At 36.8% G+C, this 25,980-nt stretch overlaps 4 protein-coding genes across 4 annotated transcripts; 3 read left to right on the top strand and 1 right to left on the bottom strand.

Moving 5' to 3' along the window:
- Positions 1-3,211: 3,211 nt before the first annotated feature.
- LOC141657139 (uncharacterized) lies at positions 3,212-3,926 on the top strand. Its single transcript, XM_074464274.1, has one exon. It carries the CDS (start codon positions 3,321-3,323, stop codon positions 3,693-3,695), a length of 375 nt encoding a protein of 124 aa, XP_074320375.1. The 5' UTR covers positions 3,212-3,320; the 3' UTR covers positions 3,696-3,926.
- A 1,307-nt stretch (positions 3,927-5,233) lies between these two features.
- Positions 5,234-8,341, top strand: LOC141657137 (receptor-like protein EIX1). The gene has a single exon (XM_074464272.1). The coding sequence runs from the start codon at positions 5,309-5,311 to the stop codon at positions 8,216-8,218; it is 2,910 nt and encodes a 969-aa protein (XP_074320373.1). The 5' UTR covers positions 5,234-5,308; the 3' UTR covers positions 8,219-8,341.
- Positions 8,342-8,417: 76 nt separating this feature from the next.
- Positions 8,418-9,447, bottom strand: LOC141657138 (endochitinase At2g43590-like). The gene is made up of 2 exons (XM_074464273.1): positions 9,056-9,447; positions 8,418-8,980 (listed from the first exon to the last, which is right to left on the bottom strand). The coding sequence occupies exons 1-2, from the start codon at positions 9,357-9,359 to the stop codon at positions 8,577-8,579; spliced, it is 708 nt and encodes a 235-aa protein (XP_074320374.1). The 5' UTR covers positions 9,360-9,447; the 3' UTR covers positions 8,418-8,576.
- Positions 9,448-21,718: 12,271 nt separating this feature from the next.
- LOC141657133 (uncharacterized) lies at positions 21,719-24,038 on the top strand. The gene is made up of 3 exons (XM_074464269.1): positions 21,719-22,285; positions 23,381-23,467; positions 23,560-24,038. The coding sequence occupies exons 1-3, from the start codon at positions 21,818-21,820 to the stop codon at positions 23,710-23,712; spliced, it is 708 nt and encodes a 235-aa protein (XP_074320370.1). The 5' UTR covers positions 21,719-21,817; the 3' UTR covers positions 23,713-24,038.
- The last annotated feature ends 1,942 nt before the right edge of the window (positions 24,039-25,980 follow it).

The raw sequence follows: 25,980 nt of genomic DNA, 5'->3' as shown, positions 1-25,980 counted from the left end.
GGAATAAGTTGACTTGTCGGGATCTCCCCCTAAAGAGACAAAGCCACACAAAGCCAACTATCGTCCTCATGGCCAGCGGATGTAGTTGGGCCACCGCGACGTTCATAGCACTGATAATGGCCACGACGTATTTATTTAGAGGAAACCGCAGCCCATACTCCAGATGCCTGATGTACACGCCGGTGTGACCCGGTGGAGGGCAACAGACTTTGACCCTTCTTAGGAATAACGATCTTATACCCCTCACCAAATGAGAAATGGCCTCCGAAAAATGTCTCGCCGGAACAATCGGCGAACTTATGAGACCAACCACGTTCAAGACCAATCGTGCGGGGCTCGCCATGATCCGGGACAGACACCTCCCACCATCGAAGGGGTCCCCTCATCCTCATCAAAGATCGTCACCCTCATCCTCCCGTCCCTCCGACTGGTGGATCGACTACGGGAGAAGGAGACCTAGGGCCCCCAAACCTTATCGGAATGGCGTCTAGTATCTCCTCCCCATCAAGACGCAACGGAGAACCCTCCACGTAAGTGCTAGTCCCTGGCGTCAGGAAGACATGATAGCAATAGTTACTTAACAAAATAAGAAGGAAGTTTGTTTGTTTACCTTGAAAACGCTCACGAGTAACAACTCTGAAGATTAGAAGACAAAGAAAACCCTTGAAAGTTTAGAGGAAAATTTTAGAGAATGAAATTGGTGGCCAATTTCACGGGATAACTCGCCTATTTATAGGGAAAAGCCCATGAAGAAGGACCAATCGGAACATGACCCGTGAAGCGTCAACCAATCGGCGTGCGGACACGTGTCGGACATGCAACCACGGATGTCAATCGTTGCAACGATTAGACGTCAATCAATGCAATGCGGTGACCAAGCGTCTTCAACACGCCTATTCATATCTCCTTGCCTATTCACCTTCCTCAACAAATTCCCAAGCATCGCTCTCCGCCGCCACATAATCAACCAAGCTAGAAAGCGCCGGCCGGGGGCAATCAAAAACAACCGGCACTCTCAACCCTGGTCTCGGCCAGCGTCACTTTCTTTTCCACATCGGATGCCCTTTACGCATCCATGTGGAGGGGGGATATGGTACGGCCTAAGAAAGACCAGGCCGAGGTAAAAGAAGCCGATGCAGAAATTTTTTTACAAATTACTTGCGCAGAATATACGCTCAAACATACATCGGAGCCCATACCACGGCATAGACTACGCTGGGGGCAAATTGATGGGACATATTCTGCACCGCTGACCAAGTCAACATGATTGAGCAAGGTCAAAGATATCCACAGCAAGTCAACGACTTGGACAATCTAGCCGATCACGACCCATCGGCCCCGTCGGCTGGGTCTCGGCATGGTAACTCGCCACCGGGACACATATCCGCGTACTCATATCCAAGACCCCTCGGCGGCGAGTCAACAGATCCGCCGGCCACCCATAGGCCCCTCGGCCGAGGGGTAGATCTTTCCACCTGCTAGCCACTTGACCACTTGGCCACTACGTGACAAAAGGTGAAAACCTATAAATACTCCTCAACCTTCATTGAGGAAAGGATCCCAACTAATTCACAACTAAACCTAAATACACTATTCATCTGGTAATATCCTCCTTATCTCTCTACAATACACATTCAGCCAAGTAACGACTTATCTCTTAAGTTTACTGACTTGAGCGTCGGAGTGAGTACGCTTGGCACAAAGCCAAGCCCTCAGTTCGTTCATTGTTGCAGGAGAGGCCGCGAGGAACGATTAAGACCAAAGGAGAATCCAACTCAAGACATCATTCAACAAGCCACGGGTGGTAACTATACTTGATCTGGAATTACACCCGGAACAAGTGTAGAACAAATTTGGGTCAATTTAAGTATCGAGTCACATTCACTCTAAGTCAATTTCGAATATTAGGTCGACATAATCATTTATGAGCGTACTATGTCGCGGTAAGAATCAAACCCCCAACCTCATGGTTGGATACTTGGGGTAAGGACAATTTTATACATGTAGGTCGATTTTTGGTATAATTACTTGTTTTGGTACATATAAAAATATTGCACTTGCATCAAAGTCTTAAAAATGAGAAATTAATATTAATATTAATATTAATATGTATTTGATTCTTTTAAGCGTATCAAAGAGTCTTGCGTGTGACAATCTCTTTAAAGAGGCCTCTCACCACTAGACCTGGCAAACAGGTCAGGTCGTGTCGTGTTCGTGTTCGTGTCAGCTTTAAATGGGTCACCACTACCTCAACCCTAACCCGACCCAATTACATAAATGGGTCATTTGTCTCAACCCTAACCCAACCCATTTAATTTTTCTATAACCCAACCCGACTTGTTTAACCCATTTATCTTTTAGCGGGTCATGTTTAACCCATTTATCTTTTAGCGGGTCATTTTTAACACACTTAACCCGTTTAACCCAATAAACTAATAAAATAAACCAAGCTTTATAAGCCTATTATCCCACAATTGAGGAATGAAAATACTTATTTTTAAGTTGTTTGGGTGGATTATTGATACTTTTAAATAAGCGGGTTATTCGTGTCGGGTTCGTGTCAAAAAAGCTCAACCCTAACCCGACCTATTAAGTTTCGTGTCGTGTCCGTGTCAACCCAATTACTTAAATGGATCACAACGTCTTGACCCTAACCCGCTAACTTCGTGTCGAGTTCGTATCGTGTTTTCGGGTCGTGTTAATAATTGCAGTAAGGATCCTCTGTCCCACTTTTGTGTCCCATTGTGTGTGCCACTCCACCCACCTCTTGACACATCACTTGTTGCAAAATAAAATATTGCAATAATTATATAAATTTGTTGATGTGTTAGAAGATGATTGGAGTGACACACACATTGAGACACCAAATGGGACAGAGGATCCTTAGTGTAATAATTGCCACCTCTACTCACCACCCTTTCCAACTATCCTCCCACCTGCCTTTTTATTTCACGTCTCAAAGTAACAAATTTATCGGTTATAAATGAGATTTTGTGATGATGGAATATTGTCTCTCATTAAAAAGAATTTATGAAAGATTAAAACGTGTAAACCATATAAGATGTCAAAAAGTCAATCTTTGCGCAACTGGAAGTCGGAAAAGAATCATTCGTAAATTCAAGTCCAGGTAATGTGTGTTTGTTGAGCCACCTCCGTTACCAATTCTGAATTCTCTCCCTCTCCTCTTTCATTTCACCTTCAACGCAAAAAAAAATCCCCAATTTCATTTCTAGGGTTTCAAGATCCCCCTTTTCAATTCCCCCAAATTCCTAGGGTTTGAGGAACCCCCAATTCCTCTCAAACCCTAAATCAAATCCCCAATGCCTTCCATAACTTCTCTCTCAGTTCTCTCTCTCCTAATCATCTCTATCTTTATCATCAACCCCGCCACCGCCGAATCCCCTATTATTCGTTTACCATCCGACACCACCAACGAAGTATGCCCGAATGACGCCGTCGGATCATTTAATTGCCCGGTGAACTGCTTCCGACCCGATCCGGTTTGCGGAGACGATGGTGTGACGTACTGGTGCGGCTGTGCTGATGCGCGTTGCGCGGGTACCCGGGTAGCTAAGCGTGGGTACTGTGAGGTTGGAAATGGCGGATCGGGTTCGCTTTCGGGTCAGGCTTTTTTGTTGGTTCATATTGTTTGGCTCATTGTTCTTGGGTTTTCTGTTCTTTGTGGTCTCCTTTGAAGGATGTAAATCATGTAATCCTTGCTCCGTCCCCGTCAATTGTTTACCTTTTTATTCTTTGCGAGAGATATTATAAATGATTGAGACGGAGTAGATAAATCATTAGTGTTGATTCTTTTAAATAGGGATTTGTTTTTCCTAATATTTTTTCGGATTGTTGTAAATTGAGATGAGGGGAATGAACTAATGTAATTTTTTAATTGATGTATGATTGTGCTAGATGATTCTTTAGTTTTGTGTATGTAATTTGAAATTTGAGGAATTTGATGATTCTTTTTAATTGTGTTATTGAACTGATCAATTATGTTCTACTGCATTGTTTACGAATCACTGGTTTCGGGGACACTATGTTCTTCAAACGATACGCTTTAGATGGAATGCAAAACAAAGAGCCCCTTGATGTCGTACGCTAAAGCATGGAATACAAATCTCTGGAGGTTTATTGTCGAAAAAGAAAAAATTAAAATGCATGATTATGTAAAGATTTGTATTTTTTTGGTTTTGAATTCTTGACATCATTGTCAACTTTTTATGGAACCAGCTTGAAAATGAATTAGAGAAGGTGATTGATTACGAGTGGCATCCGTAAAAAGAGTAACCTTCTGGAACGTTTACTGACTTTACTCCTCTCCAAGCGTATTCCAGTGTTCTTAACTTCGGATCTAGTTTTAGTTTTGTACATGCTTTCTTTGATTATTTCAGGTTTCTTATATGCGTACTTTGCTCTGTTTAAGCTGCTATTGTCCTATTCAGCTGGTGCTGTGAGGCGTCCAGCTGCTGATATGTCTTGTCCAAGACGGGCTACTCAAGCAATCTATCTTCCACACAACTGGGGCTCATGATAGTACTTTTTGGAATAGTAAGACTATTGCTGAGTGTCTTGCTGATAAACTCATCAATGCTGGCAACGGCTCATCCAACTGGTACTCAGGTACTCGCACTATATTACTTGTAATATTTGTTACATTGAAATCTTGCTTAATTTACATTTTGACTATATTTTGAGCTATTGATGGTATTGTCATTGGCTTAAAACTTGGGCTGGATTAAATTGTTTTATCATAGTCGATGAATGTTGTAAGAAATACATAGGATAGTTGGTGAATATCTATCTGTTTTCCATGGTTGATTTAATTATGATTTTGATTGCTGCTTAGTCAATGGGAATATATGGGTATTCACTAGATGCTGAAACTAATTAGTATACTTTTCTATCTTAGACTTTTAAGGCATGGCAATTAGTGAAAGACTTGAATTGTCTTGCTTGTCATCTTCAGTAGCATAATGGCTATAGTCTTCGCAAGTAGTAGAGGACAAAATAGGCAGGGGAAGAGTTGATTTAAGAACCCAGTTTTGACTAATGAGCGTGAATGAAGGGGAAAGATGGGAGTAATAGACTTGCATTGTATTGTTTGTCATCGTCAGTACCTGTCATGGGTTACAGTCTTCATAAGTAGTGGAGAGACAAAAATAGGCAGGGGGAGACTTGACTTGAACCTAGTTTTGTGGTCGCTAATATATAGGACCATCTAAGTTTCAAACTTTCAATTATACCCTTTTCTTAACTAAACAAAAAATTTTAAAAGTATATTTGTCTCTCTCTTAACTAAACAATGTTAAAATTGTACAATCTAACCCATCTTCTCTTAGTGCTCTTAAACTTGGGTGCACTAAAAGTCCGCGTGTGCTTTGTAATTGGCTGCCATGAAGCGGAACGAGAGGCTCTGTTCAAGTTCAAGCACAGCCTTTCTGTTGTTAACAGTCTGTTGGAGTCCTGGGAGGGGAAGGATTGTTGTCAATGGGAAGGAGTGGGCTGTCACAATGTTACTACCTATGTCAACAGTCTCAAACTACGCAACCTTAATTGGGATTATGACTTTAATGAAATGTTTATAAGTGCCCCAACATTAGATGCTTCTCTACTTGAATTGAGGCACCTAAACTACTTGGATTTGAGCGGCAATGATTTTCAAGGTAGCCAAATCCCGGGATTCTTGGGCTCATTCAAACATTTGCGGTATCTTAACCTGTCCTATTCAAATTTTGGTGGCGTTGTCCCTTCTCAACTCGGCAATCTGACTATTTTACACACCCTCAATCTCTCGACTTCTGTGTCTTATTTCACCCCACGGTTTCTATCAAGCAATCTCTATTGGGTTTCTACACTTGTAAGTTTGCAATATCTAAACTTGGATGGCATTCTTATATCCCCCATCAGGGATTCCATGTACTACTCGTTGAACAGGCCTTCTTTGCTAGGCCTGGGACTTTCTTATTGTGGACTTAGTACCCCCCATTTTCTTTCTCTTTTCTCTAATTCGACATGCTTGTCTCAGATTCAACAACTAGATCTTTCACATAACTTGTTAGAAGGACCACTCCCACATGTTATTGCTAACATGACCTCTCTCAGATATCTCAGCCTTGCACATAATAATTTGAATGGATCAATCCCGCTCTCGCTGAGAAATATGAGAAAACGTGAACATCTTGACCTCAGTTACAACAATTTTAGCCGTGTTGAGGAAGGAGCCGTGATGGGTATATTAGGGAACCTATGTAAGCTCAAAACTTTTTCTCTGTCACATAACCCTATAGGCGGGGAGATAGGAACTCACAGGAATTTTTCTAACTGCAGTACCTATAATTTGGAGATTCTGCAACTGAGACGAAACCTAATTGGAAGCACTTTGCCTTACTGGCTGGGTGACTTCAAAAAGTTGAGGATGTTGGATATTAGCAATAATGAAATATCTGGCCGTATTCCTCTGTCAATTGGAAGCTTGTCATCCTTGGAAGAGTTAGATCTTTCCGATAACTCTCTCAACGGCACTATACCAGAAGTATTGGGACAGTGCAAAGCCCTTGTTTCGATTGATCTCTCCTCAAATTCGCTACAAGGCGCAGTGTCCGAGTCACACCTATCCAACCTCCTAAGATTGAATTATTTAGACCTGAGCTTTAATCCTTTGGACTTAAACCTCACTTCTAACTGGTCACCGCCATTTCAACTCGGTGAGCTCCATATGAAGTCTTGTAAGGTCCAAACTCAGTTTCCTCAATGGATTACGAAGCAGACAAACCTCACGGTGTTGGACCTTTCCGATAACTCAATGTCGGGTACATTGGTTCAATGGTTTCCAAACAACATATTGTTGGAAGTTAATATCTCTCACAATCAAATTACAGGTCCAGTCCCATACTTCTCGGCTTTATACCTTAATTCCCTAGACCTTTCGTATAACTTGCTTTCGGGGAAACTACTGCATGATGGTTCTTCTTCTAAGAATGATTTGGTTGGAACTCCTTTATGTCAATTGCCTAGCTTGCAGTTCCTAGATCTCCAAAATAATAATATTGTCGGCACCATTCCTGATTGTTGGGGTTCTTCAGATTACCTGGCGTACATCAATCTATCCTCTAACAATCTTTCCGGGTTCATTCCCATGTCTATGGGACTACTTCCATTTTTAGGATTTCTTAAGTTGAGTAATAATTCTCTTCAAGGCCCGATTCCTCCAACATTGAGCACTAGTTCTTCCTTGCAAATTTTGGATCTTGGTGAGAATAAGTTAGTTGGGAGTATACCAAGTCATTACCCTTCTCTAGAAATGCTCCTGCTACGAGGAAATCAATTTGTGGGTGCTATCCCACCTATATTATGCTCTCTTTCTAAGCTACAATTCCTTGACCTTGCACACAATAACTTGACTGGAAGCATACCTCCTTGTTTTGGCCACTTAATCAGCATGAAGTCATCTTCTCCCCAACATCATAATGTTTTTTATGCGGACAATCCTTTTTATGCTGGTCCTCCTATTGCTGCCGGTGAACCTTCGGATTCTTTTACAGAACCCCGGGAAGACAGCACTACAGTAGTTCTGAAAGGTGCAGAGTTGCAGTACACAACAACTCTCAAATTTGTCGTAAACTTGGACCTTTCATGTAACGCCTTGACAGGCTCCATCCCAGAAGAGATGACAAATCTATCATCTCTTATTGGTCTCAATTTGTCTAACAACCATCTGACAGGAAATATTCCGAAGAAGATAGGTGAAATGAGATTATTAGAGTCCCTTGATCTATCAAACAATAATCTCTCTGGGACGATCCCATCAAGCATGTCCTCCTTGACTTCTTTGATCGCACTCAACTTGTCCTACAACAAACTCCATGGACAAATCCCTACCGGACAACAACTCCAGGTTATCAAAGATCCATTAACGTCATATGTAGGCAATCCAGGATTATGTGGCGATCCTTTGCCAAACAAGTGCGAGACAAGCCCTGTCCAAAATCAGCCGCAAGAAGAAGAAGAAAAAAAGGATGACAAGAAAGACAACTGGGAAAACCCATTGTTCTATTTTGTCATATTCTCGGGATTCGCAACTGGGTTTTGGGTAGTGGTTGGAAGTTTGCTGCTCAAGACGAGGTTTAGATTTGCTCTATTTCAGCTTGTGGATCGCATCACTGATTACTTTTATGTGCAAGTAATGGTAAGGATCAACAGGATTCGGAACTAGCAGCAAGTTTATTGAGTTGTGTGTTCACACCATTGTTTCTATAACCATGTATCATCAACCGTATTTTATACCTGTAGTATTTATATTAAAAGTCGAAAAATAATGAAGTCGTCGTTCATTTGATTCTAGCAGATGATGCGAACTCCGTTCTGTTTGAACATACAGTAGAACAGTACACAAATAATTCAGTAAGACCGGATTTAGGGTGTACGCCATAGAGTACACTTATTCTTATAGTATAGTTTTAAGACCGTAGTACGATACGGTACTATACGGTACGATACAACATCACATACTTTCATACAAACCATACATCCTATTAATACATATATAGATAGATAAGCCAAGTAACATGAACTTAGCAATCAACATTAGGACCAGGAGTAACACCGAACTTGGCGCAGTATTTTTTGTAATACTTGACACGGTTTCTAACCGCGCTAGGTACTCCGCCACCGCATTCACCTCCATTGATGGCCTTAATGGTGGCACCAAAGCCTTGGCCCATGACAGGGTGAACCCTCTTCATCCAGTACCAGAGTGCTGTCTTGAAGGAGACGGTTGCACTTGATGAGGCTAGTTCTGGACGGTTCAACAAGTCAAGACCGAGATCCTTACCACAAGCCCCGTAATTGCAGTTCCATGTTAGCTGGATTGGGCCTCTTCCGTGGTAGCTTTTACCCTGCCTGCACCTGTATCTGGTGCAGGAGCGGTCACAGTATGGTGTGGTTGATTGTCCAATCTCATCTATGTAGCAAAAGCCTACAACATGTGGAATGACATGAGAAACAAAGTTATGCTAGTCGAAAACAAATCTAATAGAAATAGAAAACTTACTCCCAGTCTCATGTGTAGCATGAGCGAAGAAGGCAGCGATCTCCCTCTTGGCTTGGAGGTTGGTGCCAGTTCCGAACTTAGGGAAGGCTTGCTTAGCACTCAGAAAGGCAGCGCGAGTGTAGAAGCGTTTACCCCTGCAAGACGACGAAGCCTGGCTGATAATGCTATTAAAAAAGGCAGGGGTTACCACGGTTGCTACATTAATACTTTGTACTGGTGATGGCATCGACGACAACCATGTTATTGCCAATGTCATCATCATTAAACCTAATCCTCCCTTCATCTTATTGTTACTTCCCACCATTTTTCGATCAATTCTCTCTTTTTTTTGTGTGTTTTTGAGGTTAGTTGTTTTTGTTTTAGTTGATTGTGATTAATCTGCATGGTATTGCATGGTATTTATAGTGTTTAGGAGATATGTTGTTATATTAATTTAATTTCAAAATGTTGAAGTTGTCTTTAATAGTTTAATCAAGTTTATGTTATCAGATCGTCAAACTATAATGTTGTAGGAATCGGATCATTTTTAATAATTAATCTGGTGTATGAATGAGTTTACCTTCAAACAATTAATTAAAGTCCTCTTAATTGTTCCTCTTAACTGTTTTGTCCTTTTCTAAAGATCATAGCCTTCATTAACCTCATTTCAACTTATAATCGAGAAACGACTACAAATTATTCCAAAGTTATTATTTTGATCAAGTTCATTTTCCAATCTCTTCTTTTAGCGTTTTTCGGTCTTTTATGTTCTTATTATAGAGTTAAGTTTCATTGGTGTAATAAACCTGAGCAATTTGTTGATGGTTTGTTGCACGTTTCTAAGATAATTTTCTCTTGTTTTGAATCAAACAAAATATCCCCTCTCGACAGATCTAAATATACAAACTACTCGCCTGTAATACACGCGCCTATTAAAGGTTCCGAACACATTCATGTTTCTTATACATTTCGCATCACATAATATTTATAAAACTTTTTTAAAAGCTCATAAGTCATAACCTTATCTTAAATTCACAAAGTTGACCTTAAAATTATGAACAGATCAAGACCTTAAAGTATGACAAAGTCCAGGTTGGAAGTCTCATCTTCAATTGCGAAATTGACGCCACATTGCTAGTAATGTCCGTACATGATTTACTCACAGGTTATAACATAATACAAATGTTGTTAATTAACTTGAATTATACGAAAATGAAATGGACCAATTCAAAGATTGTTTAAGGTTTTAGGGTATAATTATTGGTCCATTTCTTGCTAGTAACTCCTTCATTACTTGTACGTATAAAATACTTCCTTCTAGTCGTTTATTTCTTCCCCCTATTATTTTACACAAGAAATATAGAAATGATTTTGGACCACACAAAACACTCTACCCCACATGCAAATAAATTTGGATCACATAAATCTTTCCAAAAAAGGAAAGAGGTAAGAAAATCCGACTACCATGAAAAAGGAAAGATGAAAAAATGGCCGACGAAGAGTACATGTTTTGACTGACAAAATCACAGAGATGTTGAGCAATGCTATATAGACATGTGTCCTTCTCAACATTAATGTTAGCACATGATAATGGTAATGATGATTAATTTATTTGTTTGCTTAATTAGGGTAGTATCCTCTTGTTTAATTTGCTTAATTGTTAAGTTGCTTGATTAAGTTGTTTAAAGATTAGTCATTTGTTGTTATCTTTAGCATAGTAAAGGCGCCTCAGTAGGAATACAAATACTTGTATAGTTGTATAAGTTGATTTACATAAGTGTTAGTGTAAAATCGGTAGTTAATAGACTTGAATATTCTTAATATAACTACTTATAACAGCTTTTAATTACGTCATTGCTCTTTCATAGACATAAGAGCAATCTATCTATCTATCTATCTATATATTAATCCTCTAAGTTCTCTGCTGACATGTCATTATAGTATTTCATCAAATATTACGTGGCATCTCATGAGAGAATAACATTATAACATCATCTTTAAAAAACAAAAAAACGTTACTATGATTAACTAGGGTAATATTCTTTCCTAATTTCATTCCCAATTTCATGGCACTGATTGGGCATTGTGCATAATCATGGAAATAAAAAAACGATATTAACTAGGATAATTTATTTCCTAATTTAATTGAACTTTTCATTTATTTAAGTTTTATTCAAGTGAAAAGAACGTTATTCTAACATAAAACAAAAATCAATTCATTCTTAACTAAAATCAGTCCATTCTTAACTAAAATCTCAAGAATAAATAAATATACCAGTAATAAAATATTTTCTTTCCTTTGAAAGTAATTTTTCTTTTATTTGAGGAAGATCAAACCTAATTAAATGAGAGCCTTTTATTTTATGCCAAAAGTATTACACTAATAATAAAGTTAGTCATGAAAAAATATTTCCTTCGAGATCACATAACTATCAGAAATATATTGATATTGCTAAGAATAACAATCACAAAAAATTCCTTCCATAGTTGATATTTCATATCCTGTGCAAAGATTACTTCCACCATTGAAAATGGGTCTGCAATATAACAAAAGAAAATAAAATATGAAATCAAAGATCAGTATACTAGATAAAAACAGAAATACTCAAAGATTGATATTAAAATGATTGATATTAAAATAATAAAAATATTCGAAAATGCTATCCTGACTATCGTGCACCTAACCAACATGGAAGTATTGAAATGCTATTACTACTTACTAGACACCGAAGTAATATTTTATTATTTGTAATTATTCCAGCTCAATAAGGATTTAAATTACATGACATTTATCATTTCTATTTTTCTGTAGAATAATGTCATCCAAGCGCCAGTCAGAAAATTGATAAATGATCGATTTGACCTAAGGATAGGGGAAGGTGTCGCATACAGGTTGAAGGGATTTACGATATCTGCAAACACTGAATCAGAAATTGCAACCCCTCATCCATTTCGTTTACAATTTGAATTTGAGAGGGAGATGGATAGATGATTGTGTGATTAGGTAGAAGGAAGAGATTTAATGTCTGAAATTGTGGTGTTGATTAGGTATAAGGAAGAGAGAAGGTGAGAAGGGCAAAGAGGAAATATGATTAAGATGTCTTAATCCTATCCGGATAAGGCTTCTTTTTCTTGCTCGGTTTGTTACTCCGAATAGATCACATCTAATTACTAAAATCGAACTAACTATAGGGTGACACGATGTCACAATGTGAGACGGTATTTTTAAGTAAAATGATAATAATTACTAAACTGACTAATTGATGACATGGTAATGTCAGACGATCTTAAATAAAAGAGAAGTATTAATTATGAAAATATGAATGTTGTTTTTATAAAAATGGACCTTCTCGAGGTTCAAACCGGCTTACTCTACAATTTGTGAAGAGATATTTTCCCTACTTCACGTGTTGTTTGTTTTTCGATGAATTTTTACTGTATATAACTAAAATAATTTAAGGATAGTCGAGTGAGCTTCTTACTTACCAATTAGTCTTGCTGAAGACGGGTCGGAGCAAGTGACGGATAATATCACTCACAAAACGAATAGGGGGGACAAGGTAGGGCCACCCCCATGTGTTTCCCTCTCTCCTTTATTTGGGTCATTTGTGAGGGAAAATGGTATCCGTCACTTCAAAGTGACGGATACGTGCCGTCTAGGGATGTCATTGGGGCGGGGCGGTGGTGGATATAGGCTCCCCCGTACCCGTACCCACCAAGAAAAACTTGTACCCATCCCCGCCCCATCACCCGTGGCGGGTACAAGTTTCCAAAACCATCCCCGCCCCAACGGGCGGAAATCTAAAACCGTGCTCGCCCCGCTTACCCATTAACCCGCTACACCATAACTAATTCGATAAATTTTTTCGCTAAAGTTGATTTAATCACTTTTAATTTCCATTTTTTTTGAATTTATCTTTATAATTTTAGTTTTTCACCAAAGAAGTTGGTAAAAAACTTTATAAAATAGCTATTATTAACATTATATCTTAATTATAACTAAATAAGATTTTAAAAAATTATCATAATCGTATTAATTTTTTTAATGATTGACGGGTAGGCGGGTAAGATGCAAAATCCATCCCCGCCCCATTACCCATGGCGGGTACAATTTTCGTACCCGCACCCACCCCACCACCCGCCAAAGCTATACCCATCCCCGCCTCAACTGGGGCGGGTGCGGGGCGGTACTACTTGTACCCGCCCCGCTGACATCCCTAGTGCCGTCACAAATGAGATTTTGTGCTTACTTTATACTCCATTTGTCCCAATCATTTATTTGCCTTTTTAATTCTTCGTGGGAGAATTTTAATCAAAGACAAACAAATGATTGAAACGGGGAAAGTATTAAATGGTTGTTTATTATAATATACTAATATAATAATTTTGATATGGAGTAATTATTATTATTAGTTACCTTCCAAATATCTAGCTCATATTTTAACTCTTTATCATTTTGTTAAAAGTCAAATGACATACGAATTGTACACTTGACTATTCTAATTTCTTCTATTATACTTCGTATATTTATAAGAACGACTTTAGCAATTATAATTTTTCTTTTAGCGGTAACATATTAGCTATATTTGTCCATCTGACTATAAAACAGCCAGTGAAGTTCACGGGTTTAAAACTAGTTTGTTTTGTTTATTCTGATTAAGGAGAGAATTTGGGGAGAAGATGTGTTATTTGAAGAAGACGGACGAGTTACAAAGATGGGAGTCGTGTTGTGAATGACTCCGTATCATGAAGCTGTGTATGGGTAGTTTGGGTACCCTCATAGCTGGATAATTCTCCGTAAGATTCGAACTTCGAAAGCTTTGATCATTCTCAGTGTAATAAAATTTCTTGTGTGGTTTTTTCCGGTTCGAATCTGTTTGGACCGTAATTATTGTAATTTGATTTCTTTTATTAAAAATAATTATATTTTAATTCGGTCCAATGGATCAGAATCGAAAAAAGTGGACATATAATGACAAATTTCGTTCCAACCGGTCTGGTATGGTCTTCGGTCCTGGTCCGAATTTTTTGTTAATTCCGGTCCGGTGCGTTATCCTAGTTGTGTGGACAGCCATAGTGCTGAATTCGCGCCTGATGATTTTTTTTTCTCATGAAGCGGGTATTTAGTGGCATTATCGGTTTGTATAGTCATTTTTTTGCTACCTTATGGTACATTAAATGTTTGTAATATATATTTGGGTTGTGCTTTTTCACATACGAATTTTACTCTTTCACATACAATTTTTACGGTTTTAACCTTCTCATTTTTTCCAACTCTCTCATCCCCTATTTACTAAATGACTAGGCGAAACTCCAACTTTTCCCGCCTAAAACATATTTTCTAGAATAGTGCTTGGTAATTTAGCATATACTATAGGTGTGTAAATGATAAGCTATAAATGAATATATAATCTTTGAATTTAAATATTTATAACATTTAATATTTCACATTCTGCAAAAATTTATGTCCGATCTTTTTAGGATAAGGAAATTCTTTTTTTAAGGACCTTATTGATAAAAATTTATTGACTTTTTATGATAAAAAGTTGCAGCTAAAAAATATGATATTGGTAAATATTTGTTAAAATTTATTGACTTTTTATGATAAAAATTTGCAGCTAAAAAATATGTTATTAGTAAATATTTGTAAATTAACATCATTAATTTCTCGGTAAAAAAATCAAAAAAATACTCATTTTATTATTTCTAACGATTTAAATTTTTATTTATTTCTCTAATCAAAATACATTAAGGAGAAACATGAAAAATAAGTGAATTGTCAATTTAAATTTTATAAATAATACATTAAAAAGTAAAACTCTATAAATACCGTGTATATATTGCATGGGGTCTATATTAGTAACTCTATAAATACCGCGCATTCATTGCGGGATCTAAACTAGTTCAAAACCAATTAGGAGTATTATTTTAAAAAAAAAAAAAAGGACAAAACCGTTAAACCAAGCGGCCGCCACCACCTTCCCAGCCGGCCACCCTATGCCGAAACACCAGCGGGACTGTCACGCGACTTCCAGCCGACCACCACCCTTCGCTTCTTCCACCACTCGCGCCAAATCCAGATGACCAAAACACAACTCGCATCACCCTCCCTCATAAAATTAAGACGAGCCCATAAGTTGACCTTCTATCCACCACCAACCACGCCACCACGAACTCCATACGGACACCCTTGCCCACCGCATAAAATTAAGAGAGTCCATAAGCTAACAAACGGGATTAATTAAAAAAATCCATGTAAATGAATTATCAACGAAATGAATGAATCCAAGTTTTCTGGGTACCAAAGTTGACCTTTTAGCACGAAATACATATATATATATATATATACTCACTTTCTGCAAATTGCATTCATTCGAAGACGAGTGCCTAAAGGTGGTTTTCAGTAATTGGTATTGATATAAAGCACTAAATGGATGTATAGCATAAAATTGGTAAAATGCTTCAATAATTGGAGAATTTGTAATTCATTTTTCAAGTTCTTGAAGCAATTTGATTAAATTTTAGGGGAAAAATTTGATAAAAGAGGTGAATTGATTAGGGCTAAGTAGAAAGTGTATTAGATGAAAGATAATGAAAAAATGTATTTGAAAAAGTAAAATTCGTATGTGAAAAAAAATTTTCGATATTTTTCTCCCTATTACTCCAAAATGTTGTATCACTATTGTTAATGTTGTTGATTCTTTAACAAAATAACGTGCGCAAATTATAATATTCCTATGAGATAATACTCTCTTCACTATGTCATTAGTTATCAATTTATCATTGTTTGATATCTCACAAGTTTTAGTGAATATAATGATAAATACTATATGAACATAGGTGCAAGTAGAGTTGTTAAGTCTAGTCTGGTCCGGTCCAAGTGACCCAACCCGATGACGAGCTGTAATTCGACACAATTTGATGATTAGTGACCCAAACCCTATAATATGACCCGGTAATAACCGATTAAATTGATAACCCAACAATTATTAAGCTTAATAAGGATAAAAATAAAAGGTATTTAATGTTTAATTTGATACGTTTAACTTGATAATGAAGTAACTAAACCAAATAATGGTCGAAAACTAAACTTAATGGTAACAAATTAAACTAATGTGATAAAGTAACTAGACGCGAGAATGACCCACCAGACATGGTAAATCATTTGACCCGAATGACCCTTCCCGAAAAACCATTCAAATCGAACCCAATATAACCCGACTTAACCCGATCCAAATTAGACCCGTCTGGCCCAATTATTACTTATAGATGCAAGGTCGTGTGAGGTGGGGGTTGTATGTGGGGCAATTAATGTATTATACAACTGATTGTATATACAACTTATTCAATGTAATTGAGCGTTGTTACAAAGTTGACGAGCTCTATTAACAAAATTATCGAGCTATGGTACAAAGTTATTGAGCTTAACAGAACAATTATTAAGCTCAACAACTTCATAAAATAGCTCAATAACTTGTAAAATAGCACTAAACAACTTTGTGTAAGAGCTCAACAACTTTAAGGCGGTTGTACCTCCAATCCAATCCAAACTACCCACTTGCTTTTGGGTGGTCTTCAAGGTGACACTTTGACCGCGTTTTTCTTCCTTTGTATATAATTTTTTTTTTGCAAAAAATATAATTTATGAAAGATATTTTCACAATACAACTAAATATGTAAATTTTATAGTTCAAAGTTTTATATATTTTTGTGGATTAACCGTTAAACTTTTCAAAGTTTGACCTCCAAAAAGCAAGTGGGTAGTTTGGATTGGATTGGGGGAAGTATTATATACTCCCTCCTATTCCGAATAAGTGTCCCATTTAGACAATGACACGAAAATTAAGAAATATAGTTAAAATAATGAAAATTATTGTATAGGGGTAAGAATATATGAGTTAAATAATGAAAAGTATTGAATATGATGGGTTATGGGTGGTTGGGGTGGTAAATAAAGAAAAGAGCTAAGGGTAGGAAAGTAAAAAACCATGTCCAAATATGGAAAATGGGACAGTTATGTGAATAGATGAAAATGGCAAATGGAACAGTTATTTAGAATAGGAGGGAGTATAACATATTGTAGGATAGTATTTGTGTATGTGAGGGGGCCCAACCTTATTTAACTCGAACTTAACTCTCGAACCAAACTCAAAACCAAATGACCCAAATCACAATGAGCCTACTTATTACTCGTACAATTTTACCTACCAATAGTTCAACAACTTCAATTATTCATTTAAAAATTTATTATATCAACTATTCAAGCATTTAAAATTTATTCTGCTAGTCTTATTTGTATCCGTCTTAATATTAAAATAGGGACAAATTTTTTAGTTTTACAATGCATTTTGTTGTTGTCTTATTTATCCCACGTGAGTTTATGCGACTCATTTTGTGAAATATAAATATTATTTGAACTTTTTGCAGAATTTAATTTATTTTGTCAGAAATAGTAGTCAATCATACCTGCAAATTGAGGTGTATTAATGCAATGTACATCAGAGTAATAATAATACTGAAGTTGAACCTCTACAAACGGACAATATTAAATCCAAACACATCATATTTGTATGTATATTGATGAGATGGGGATTCAATTACTTAGTTACTCAACAAATGTTTATAAGAATGTCTTATGTACATAAGCAAAACAATTTTTATTGTTAATTGTTTTAAATATATATTTCTTGTAAGTATATGGTGGTTGGTATGTGGTGGATGGTGGTCGGTGGTGTTAGTCAATGTTGTTAGGATTGAGATTCTATTTTGAATCGATGAGTTTACTAAGATCGGATCGTAAAATCATAAAATCCTACAAATTAACTAAAATACGTGATTGTGTTATCCAAAAATGTTAATATCTCGTGTTCAGTTCATAGACTATACATCCAAATGTACAATGCTATTGTACATCAAAAGTTATTTTAGTCATTCTTATTTATTTTTGTTAAAACCTAAAACAATCTTATCTATATTAATACAAAAGACAATACTCAATCCTCAACGCGCCACGTCACTAATGCAACCTCTTTTTTTTTTTTTTTTTTTTTTTGGAAATTCATGTTATGGTGGGACCCGTTAGTGTGCAATGTATTTATTTTTCAGATTTCCGTCTTTTCAAACATGCGATAAATTCCGTCTTGCAACAAATTCTATGAAAAAATTCTATGAATTAATATTATGAAATAATTTTATACATTCCGTGTAAAGAAAATTAATAACATATACGCAGAATGAATTACAAATGGGAGTAAATAAAATTGAATTACATAATTTTTAAAACAAAATTAAATAATAATAAAATTACATAATTACGAGAAGGAATTACATTTATATACGGGATAGAACATAAAACGCAAATGAATTACATACATAATTTTTTAAAACTACATGCTACAATAATTTTTGTTTAAAAAATAAATCTTGACGGAGTATTTACTTGGAGTATAAAATATTCATGTATTTTGGTTAATATTATTGTACCATGCAGCAACAACATCACAACATAATTTTTTAAAACTACATGGTACAAAAATGTTTGTTTAAAAAATCAATCATGATGGAGTATTTACTTGGAATATAAAACTAGAAGCTTAACTATCACCACAACACCGAAAATGGTAGGCGACAATGATAGGCAATCGAGTTAATTTAGTCTTCAACTAGCATTTAAAGCAAATTTTAATTTTTTTTTACTCTAAAAAAACAAATAAATTTTAATTTAATTTACAAGTCATTATGCACTACTAATGTAGTGTATCATGAAATTTTTCAATTTTTAGAATAACTTGCATATGTTAAACTTGATTATTAGATTATATTTCTTTTATCCGGATGTAAAGTTTTTTATGTATGCAATTTTTATTTACAAGAGTAGATTACGTTATTTCCTCATTAACCAGTGCATGTCAACACGTGTTTGTAACAAATTTAAACATTAATTATGTAGATCGTTGATTTAGACCAACTAGATAAGTACAATAGAAATCCAAAAACATTAATACCGGCCCAAATACATACCCGTGCAATTTTGCACGGGTTTAAAACTAGTTTTAACTTTAATTCCAAGAAGGCTACCTCACATCTAAACCTACCAATTGAAACGTAAACCCACATCCGTTCCACCATCTATCGTAGGTGAAATTTTTGAAACTCGTACCTTCCTTGCAGGTGGAAAATAAGAATCATACCCGCTCCATGACGTTGCAGGTACCAAGGGTTATTGTTAGTATAACAATTCAAGTCCCACATTAGAAAAACACAAAAAGGAGTCTTGCCTTGTTTATAAGAGATCTGTTGTTCTATTAGTATGGGCGAGGCCTTTTGGGATGAAGCCTAAAAACAAATTTGTGTGGGCCTGGCCCAAAGGAGACAAAATCATGTGACAAAGTGGTGAAGATGCCAGTTAGGGATGTTATTGGGGCGGGGCGGTGGTGGATATAGGCTCCCCCGTACCCGTACCCGCCAAGAAAAACTCGTACCCATCACCGCTCCACCACCCGTGGTGGGTACAAGTTTCCAAAACCATCCCCGTCCCAACGGGCGGAAATATAAAACCGTACTCGGCCCACTTACCCATTAACCCGCTACACCATAATTTTATTCGATAACTTTTTTCGCAAAATTTGATTTAATCAATATTAAGTTCGATTTTTCTGAATTTATCTTTATAATTTTAGGTTTTCACCAAAGAAGTTAGTAAAAAACTTTATAAAATAGCTATTATTAACATTATATCTTAATTATAACTAAATAAGATTTAACAGCAACTCTCCTATAAGACCGTCCTATAACATAAGACTGACCCAATAGAAGAAAGCCCAAGCATAAATCATTAATATATCAAGCTTTTTATTTTATTTTGATTACTTTATAACTTATTTTGAAAACTAACATATTTAAATATGTATATTATCAACTTATAATATTAAGTTATTAAAATAAAAATATTATTTTATATTTTTACTATGTAATTTTAATGGGCCTAACATTATTTGGCCAGTCTTACCTAAAATTAAGTCTTACACAACAATTTGTGACAGCAACTCTCCTATAAGACCGTCCTATAACATAGGACTGACCCAATAGGAGAAAGCCCAAGCATAAATCATTAATATATCAAGCTTTTTATTTTATTTTGATTACTTTATAACTTATTTTCAAAACTAACATATTTAAATATATATATTATCAACTTATAAAATTAAGTTATTAAAATAAAAAACTGTCATAATCGTATTAATTTTTTTAATGATTGGCGGGTATAGGGCGGGTAAGATGCAAAATCCATCCCCGCCCCATTACCCATGACGGGTACAATTTTCGTACCCGCACCCGCCCCACCACCCGCCAAAGCTCTACCCATCCCCGCTCCAACTGGGGCGGGTGTGGGGTGGTACCCACTTGTACCCGCCCCGTTGGCATCCCTAATGCCAGTCCCAATAAGTGGTATTGGAGCCGATGGTTTGGTTGGACCAACTGTGTGGTGGAACCTAGGATAATGGCTACGTATTTACATTGAGTTCTCGGTGTGACCTCGCGATTGGAGATTTGTGTGGTGCTTATGTTGAAAGTCTCAAGCGACAAGCTTCGTTGAGTGACAACTGTATGATAACAGCGGTGCGAGATGGACAGATTAACGTTTTGGGGGGGGGGGGGAGGGGGCATGTAGTCCATAGTTTGACTGGAGGCCTGTTGGAGTAATAACTAAGTCCTATACTCCGTATTAGAAAAGAGAAAGAGTTAGTATGTGGCATGTCGGAAAGGTGTACAAAAATGTGTGCGGACTTGGCTTAAAGCGCACAATATCATACTAATGGCGACAGAGTGGCGAAGACGGCAGTCTCAACAACTAGTATTAAAACTGGTAGTTTAGCTGGGTCTAGTGTATGGTGGAGCCATAAGTAATGGACTACGTTTGACAATGGGGATGAGCTAGCCATAAATGTGACCTCATGATTAGAGATTTGTAATGGTGCCTTGTGTCGAAATTCTTCTTGGTAATGTGGTGATTAGGCAGCGGGCCTGTTGGTGATAATGACAATGCAAGACAATCTTATTATCGTTTAAGGGGAGGATATGTCATGGTTCATGGTTTGAGGGAGGATTGTTGGGTAGCAACCCAAATCCAACATTAGAAAAGAGATTTGAGTCTTGCCATGTTTATAAGAGAATCACTATTCCATTACTTGTAAGGCCTTTTTGGAAGGAGTGTAAAAACAAATTCGTGTGAACGTGGCTCGAAACAAACAATATCATACAATTATGATGGAGTGGTGAAGGCAGCAATCCTCAAGCTTATAATAGCACTAGCACACTATAATTGACAATTTGACCTGACCCAAAACTAACCGACCCGTAATTAATTTTGAAAGATACTTTTTCATTAATCGCATTACTACTAATTAAACTATTTTAACCAGTAATCAGAAAATGATCCGGCTTGAAATGAGCCATACTCGGAAATGAGTGGAGTCGAAGTGACCTGACCCACCCAAACCCAAAATAACGCGATCTAACTCGACCCACAATAAAATATATGACAAACCCGAAATTCCGACACAAATTGACCCAAACCAAACCCAAATAATTGACCCATTCCGTAGGCCACGTTAACTGTGCGAGTCTACTTGGTGTTGCCTAGTATTCTAGCAAAAGTTGATTCTTATTCTTTTGAGAAAAAAAAAAGAGTCCGAACAAAGCCCACGCCTTTTCAATTTTCAACCGGGAATACAAAAGACAAACGTAGAGATTCGAGAAACAACCTATATCTTCGAGAAAAAAATGGCGGAAAAATACTCGATAACAAGTGATTATATCAATAACCAGTGGCAGAAATGGTGCAACAAACGGTTCGGGTCAATTGTAAGTGTGAAGAAAAGGGAAGATGTGAAGAAAGTTGAGGAAGTTGAAGATTGTTTCATACTTGAGTTTGATCCTAATGACTTAACCCATCTTCATAATGGCGATAATGATGATAATGATGATGATAATGGTGATGATTGTAGTGAGATTAGTGGGTCTATAGTTTGTGTTAAGAAAAGGGAAGATGTTAAGAAGTTTGAAGAAGTTGAAGATTGTTTCATTTTGGATTTTGACCCTTTTCTTGATGTTGATTCAATTGGGTTTAAGTTTGATAAATTGTCTGTTTCTGTTAAAACTGAAGTTTGTTCTGATGATAATGACGATAATAACGACGACGATGATGATGATGAGGACGATGATGTTTCTATTTTAGGGATTAAAGGGAAGGTACTAATTTTTTTTTACTGTACTTGATGTTGATAGCATTGTTATTAAGTACTCTATTTAGTTTAATAGGTGTTTTTAATTGTTAATGTACTGATTTTTTATTGTTTGGTGTTCTGATATTGTTAATTATTGGTGGGTTGATGTTATTTTTATATTCTTTCTTCTCAATCATTGGTTTACATTTCATTAAAAAACCGCTAACAAAGATTTAAAAAGGTAAACAAATGAACGGACAAGGGATATTAGGTATTCTGTAATCCGAAAAAGTATCTTACTCTTCCTGTCTTCCAGCATAGTGGGTTTGGAACGGACAAAGGGTTTCCGTCTCATACTGTGTCCCGTCTCCTGTCTCATTAAGGGTTTGTAATAAGGATTTTGATAGCATTGTTTGTTAAGTATTTTTAATGGGCATTTTTAATTGTTAATGTACTGATATTTTACTGTTTGGTGTTCTGATATTGTCAAGTATTGGTGAGTCGATGTTATTTTCATATTTCTTCCGTATCAATCATTTGTTTAGCTTTAATTAAAAAACCCACAACGATTAGAAAAGGTAAACAAATGAACGGAGAAAGTGAGTATTAGGTTTCTATTAATAGAGGGTTTGGACTTTGGAGTAAGGATTATCCGTCCCATACTGTGTCCTATCTCCTGTCTCATTAAGGGTAGGTACTTAAGTCGGGTAGCCTTAAACCCTCTTAAGTACTATGTCACGGTAACCTTATGAAGTACTGGTGGGTCGTTGTTATTTTTATATTGGGTGATAACGTATATGATACAGTATCTTGCCTTTTCAGCATAAGGGAGTAGGAGTAAGGATCTCTGTCCTCTGTGGTGTCCTGTCTTCTTTCTCAGCCAGGGTAGGTACTTTAGTCGCAATGCCGCATGCCTCTAAACCCTCTTAAGTCCTATCTCACGGTAACCTTTCCAAAGGCGGAGCCAGAGTTTGGGAAGGTGTTACATCAACCCCTTGTTCCACCACTGGTTATTCTAGTAAAATTAGGGCGGTAGTTTGCGCAGGACAGGGACAAATGACAGTGGAGTGATGTTATTGTGTAACGATCGTATTGAAATTAATAGTGTTCCAATGTGCAGGTGGCTTGCAGGGATTACCCACATCCGAGGCACTTATGTGGAACACACCCTTTTAAGAAGACTTCTCATGAGATTCATTGCAAAATGGTAATAACTGTGTAATCTTATATGAATGCTGTTCTGAGTTTGGCAGTAGATGTGTTAATGCCAGTTAAATTCATGTTGATTTCCAATTGCAGTGTTACTGCTATGTATGTGATACATCTGCTCCCTGCAAGAAATGGACTAAAGGATGCAAGGATCCAAGCTTGAAGCACTGTGATGCTACACCTGACATCCCGCTTTGGAGGAGACGCAGGGATCGAAAGAAACAAAGAAGCAAGGAAGGTTAATGATGATGTAGGTAAAAAGATAGATGGAAGAGGTAGCAATGAAGATTTCAAGTGTATGACTGACTGTCTTGATTTTGCGGAGGAATGGTAGGGAATTTGTGACTGACTATTTAGGATGAACTTGTATCAGCTTGTTTTGGACTGGTATATGGGTACTTGGTGGATTTGTAACTAGCTTGACTCCATCTGTGTACAGAACAAATCCGCTACTGAACTGAGCTCTGCTATCTTGATAGTTGATATTAAGCTTAGATTTTGCTCAACGTTTTGCTCAAACCTGAAAGACTGAATATAAGAGATGTTTTCGCTGTTTTATTCAGTGCCATACTTTGTATCTGACTATAATCTTGGTTTCAGTTTCAATTTCAGTAATGTGATCTTAGTCATCTGCGATGCCATATGAACGTTGTAACTATCATCATGATATTGCCAATTACGTATATAGCTTTCATAACTTCTATAGATGTGTCGTGATGCTGTTTTCCTCCCCCGAGTTTATAAGTGAATTTGCATCACCTTACGGTATGAAACTCAGTATCATCATATTCACCAACAATATTATTTTCAACAAAATCTTGAATGAATCAATTGTATGTGTAAGGTGGAATCATATTGTGGTACTTACCGCACTCCGACTCTATTCGTACAACCGTTTTATACAAGATTAACTGAATACTCCGTAGCCCGTACTACAAGTAATATTCTACATCACCCAATGAATTTTTGGATAATGGGGTTATTTAGCAAATTAATTAGACTTTTGGGATTCATTTTAAATTATTTGGGGCGAATGGGTTCACGTTTTCAGTTTGTTTATCTTTTTTAGTTTTTAGGTGAAGCCGCTAAGATCCCTAGCGGCTTATATTGTATCACTTTTTAACTGCTACCGTTAATTTTTTTTTTTTTTTAAAAAAGAATGCCATCATAAAGCCGCCCAAATTCTTAGCGGCTTGCATCATGCTTTCACATTTCCATACAATGCTAGTTGCTTTAATGATGAGAAATGATAATTTAAGCTTAAAAGGATAAGTCGCTAGGGACCTTAGCGGCTTTATTATTTCCGTACCAAAAAGTTGCAAAAACACATTACACCAACTGGAATGTGGTAGAGATACAAGCCGCTAGAGACCTTAGTGGCTTTACCCAAATCTGGAAAAAAAATGAAAGTGATGACGTAGACCAATTGACCCAAAATAGTTTAAAAAATACCCTAAATCTCTAATTAATCTGATAAATAACCCTCGTTATCCAAAAAAAAGTCCCATCCAATGCCCTAGCACTTTGGAGTTTGTACCAGGCATTCAAGCAAGCCAATAGGTCTTGGTATAGACGGGTGGGGCGAACAGACGGGTAAAGACTTCTAATAAAATGGGTAGGGGGACAAGGTGGGACACCCCCATGTCCTCCCCACTTTATGACAAATGGTATTTTGTAAGGGAAAATGATATCCGTCTATACGTATAGACGGATAGTGTCCGTCTATAATGAGAATTTGTGCAAGCAAGCATGCATACAAAGGAGCAGACGAGCAGTAAATGATTACCTATTGACTGTTCGAAGTCCCTTTTACTCTCAAAATACTTAAAGTCAGTTTGGCTGTTAGCATTGCATTCTTCCAATTTACCCGTTTTCACACAATTACAACAATCACATTATTATTATTATTATTATGGAAAATCAAAAGCCTAAGAGTGTCACTTCTTCAACACTTGCAAATGAAGAAAAGCCTCCAATGAGATCAGTAATATGTGTAAAAAGTAAGAAACGTGCTCGAGAAATCGAGATGGTGGATGATTGTTTCATCCTGGAATTTGATCCCTATGAATCTCCTGACATTTCTTCTATCGCCAAATCTATAAATCAAGATAATGATGATCCTGTGATAGTTCTAGCAGAAAAAGGCCATGTTTGTGTTCATCATATATTCACACACTTGTCGTCTATTTCATTCGTTCTAATCATTTGTTCTAATCATTTGTTTATTACCTTTTTAATTCTGCGTGGGAATCTAAATGTGAACAAATGATTGGGACGAAGGGATTAATTTGATGGATTATGCTTTAATTGGTGTAACATACATTTATATGTTTGTGTTAGGTGGCATGCAGAGACTTTCCACATTCCAGGGATCAGTGTGTACACTACTACAGATACAGGCTATAACAACGGTCAAAAACCGTTGTTATATAAAAAAGCGGACGTTGTTAAAGCGTCCGTTGTAGAAGGTTTTAACAACGGTTGGTTTACTTAAGGAAACCGTTGTTAAAA

Source organism: Silene latifolia, chromosome 5 (genome assembly GCF_048544455.1).
Source record: "Silene latifolia isolate original U9 population chromosome 5, ASM4854445v1, whole genome shotgun sequence".
NCBI lineage: Eukaryota > Viridiplantae > Streptophyta > Magnoliopsida > Caryophyllales > Caryophyllaceae > Silene > Silene latifolia.
The sequence above is the reverse complement of the archived record's forward strand: the minus strand, read 5'-3'. Positions and strand labels throughout refer to the sequence as shown.

Excerpts from the sequence above, each read along its gene's own strand:
- LOC141657139 (XM_074464274.1), top strand. The coding sequence starts at position 3,321 with ATGCCTTCCATAACTTCTCTCTCAGTTCTCTCTCTCCTAATCATCTCT.
- LOC141657137 (XM_074464272.1), top strand. The coding sequence starts at position 5,309 with ATGTTAAAATTGTACAATCTAACCCATCTTCTCTTAGTGCTCTTAAAC.
- LOC141657138 (XM_074464273.1), bottom strand. The coding sequence starts at position 9,359 with ATGGTGGGAAGTAACAATAAGATGAAGGGAGGATTAGGTTTAATGATG. Across the intron at positions 8,981-9,055 it reads TGCTACACATGAGACTGGGA|GCTTTTGCTACATAGATGAG; the intron begins GTAAGTTTTCTA and ends CACATGTTGTAG.
- LOC141657133 (XM_074464269.1), top strand. The coding sequence starts at position 21,818 with ATGGCGGAAAAATACTCGATAACAAGTGATTATATCAATAACCAGTGG. Across the intron at positions 22,286-23,380 it reads TTTTAGGGATTAAAGGGAAG|GTGGCTTGCAGGGATTACCC; the intron begins GTACTAATTTTT and ends TCCAATGTGCAG. Across the intron at positions 23,468-23,559 it reads ATGAGATTCATTGCAAAATG|TGTTACTGCTATGTATGTGA; the intron begins GTAATAACTGTG and ends TTCCAATTGCAG.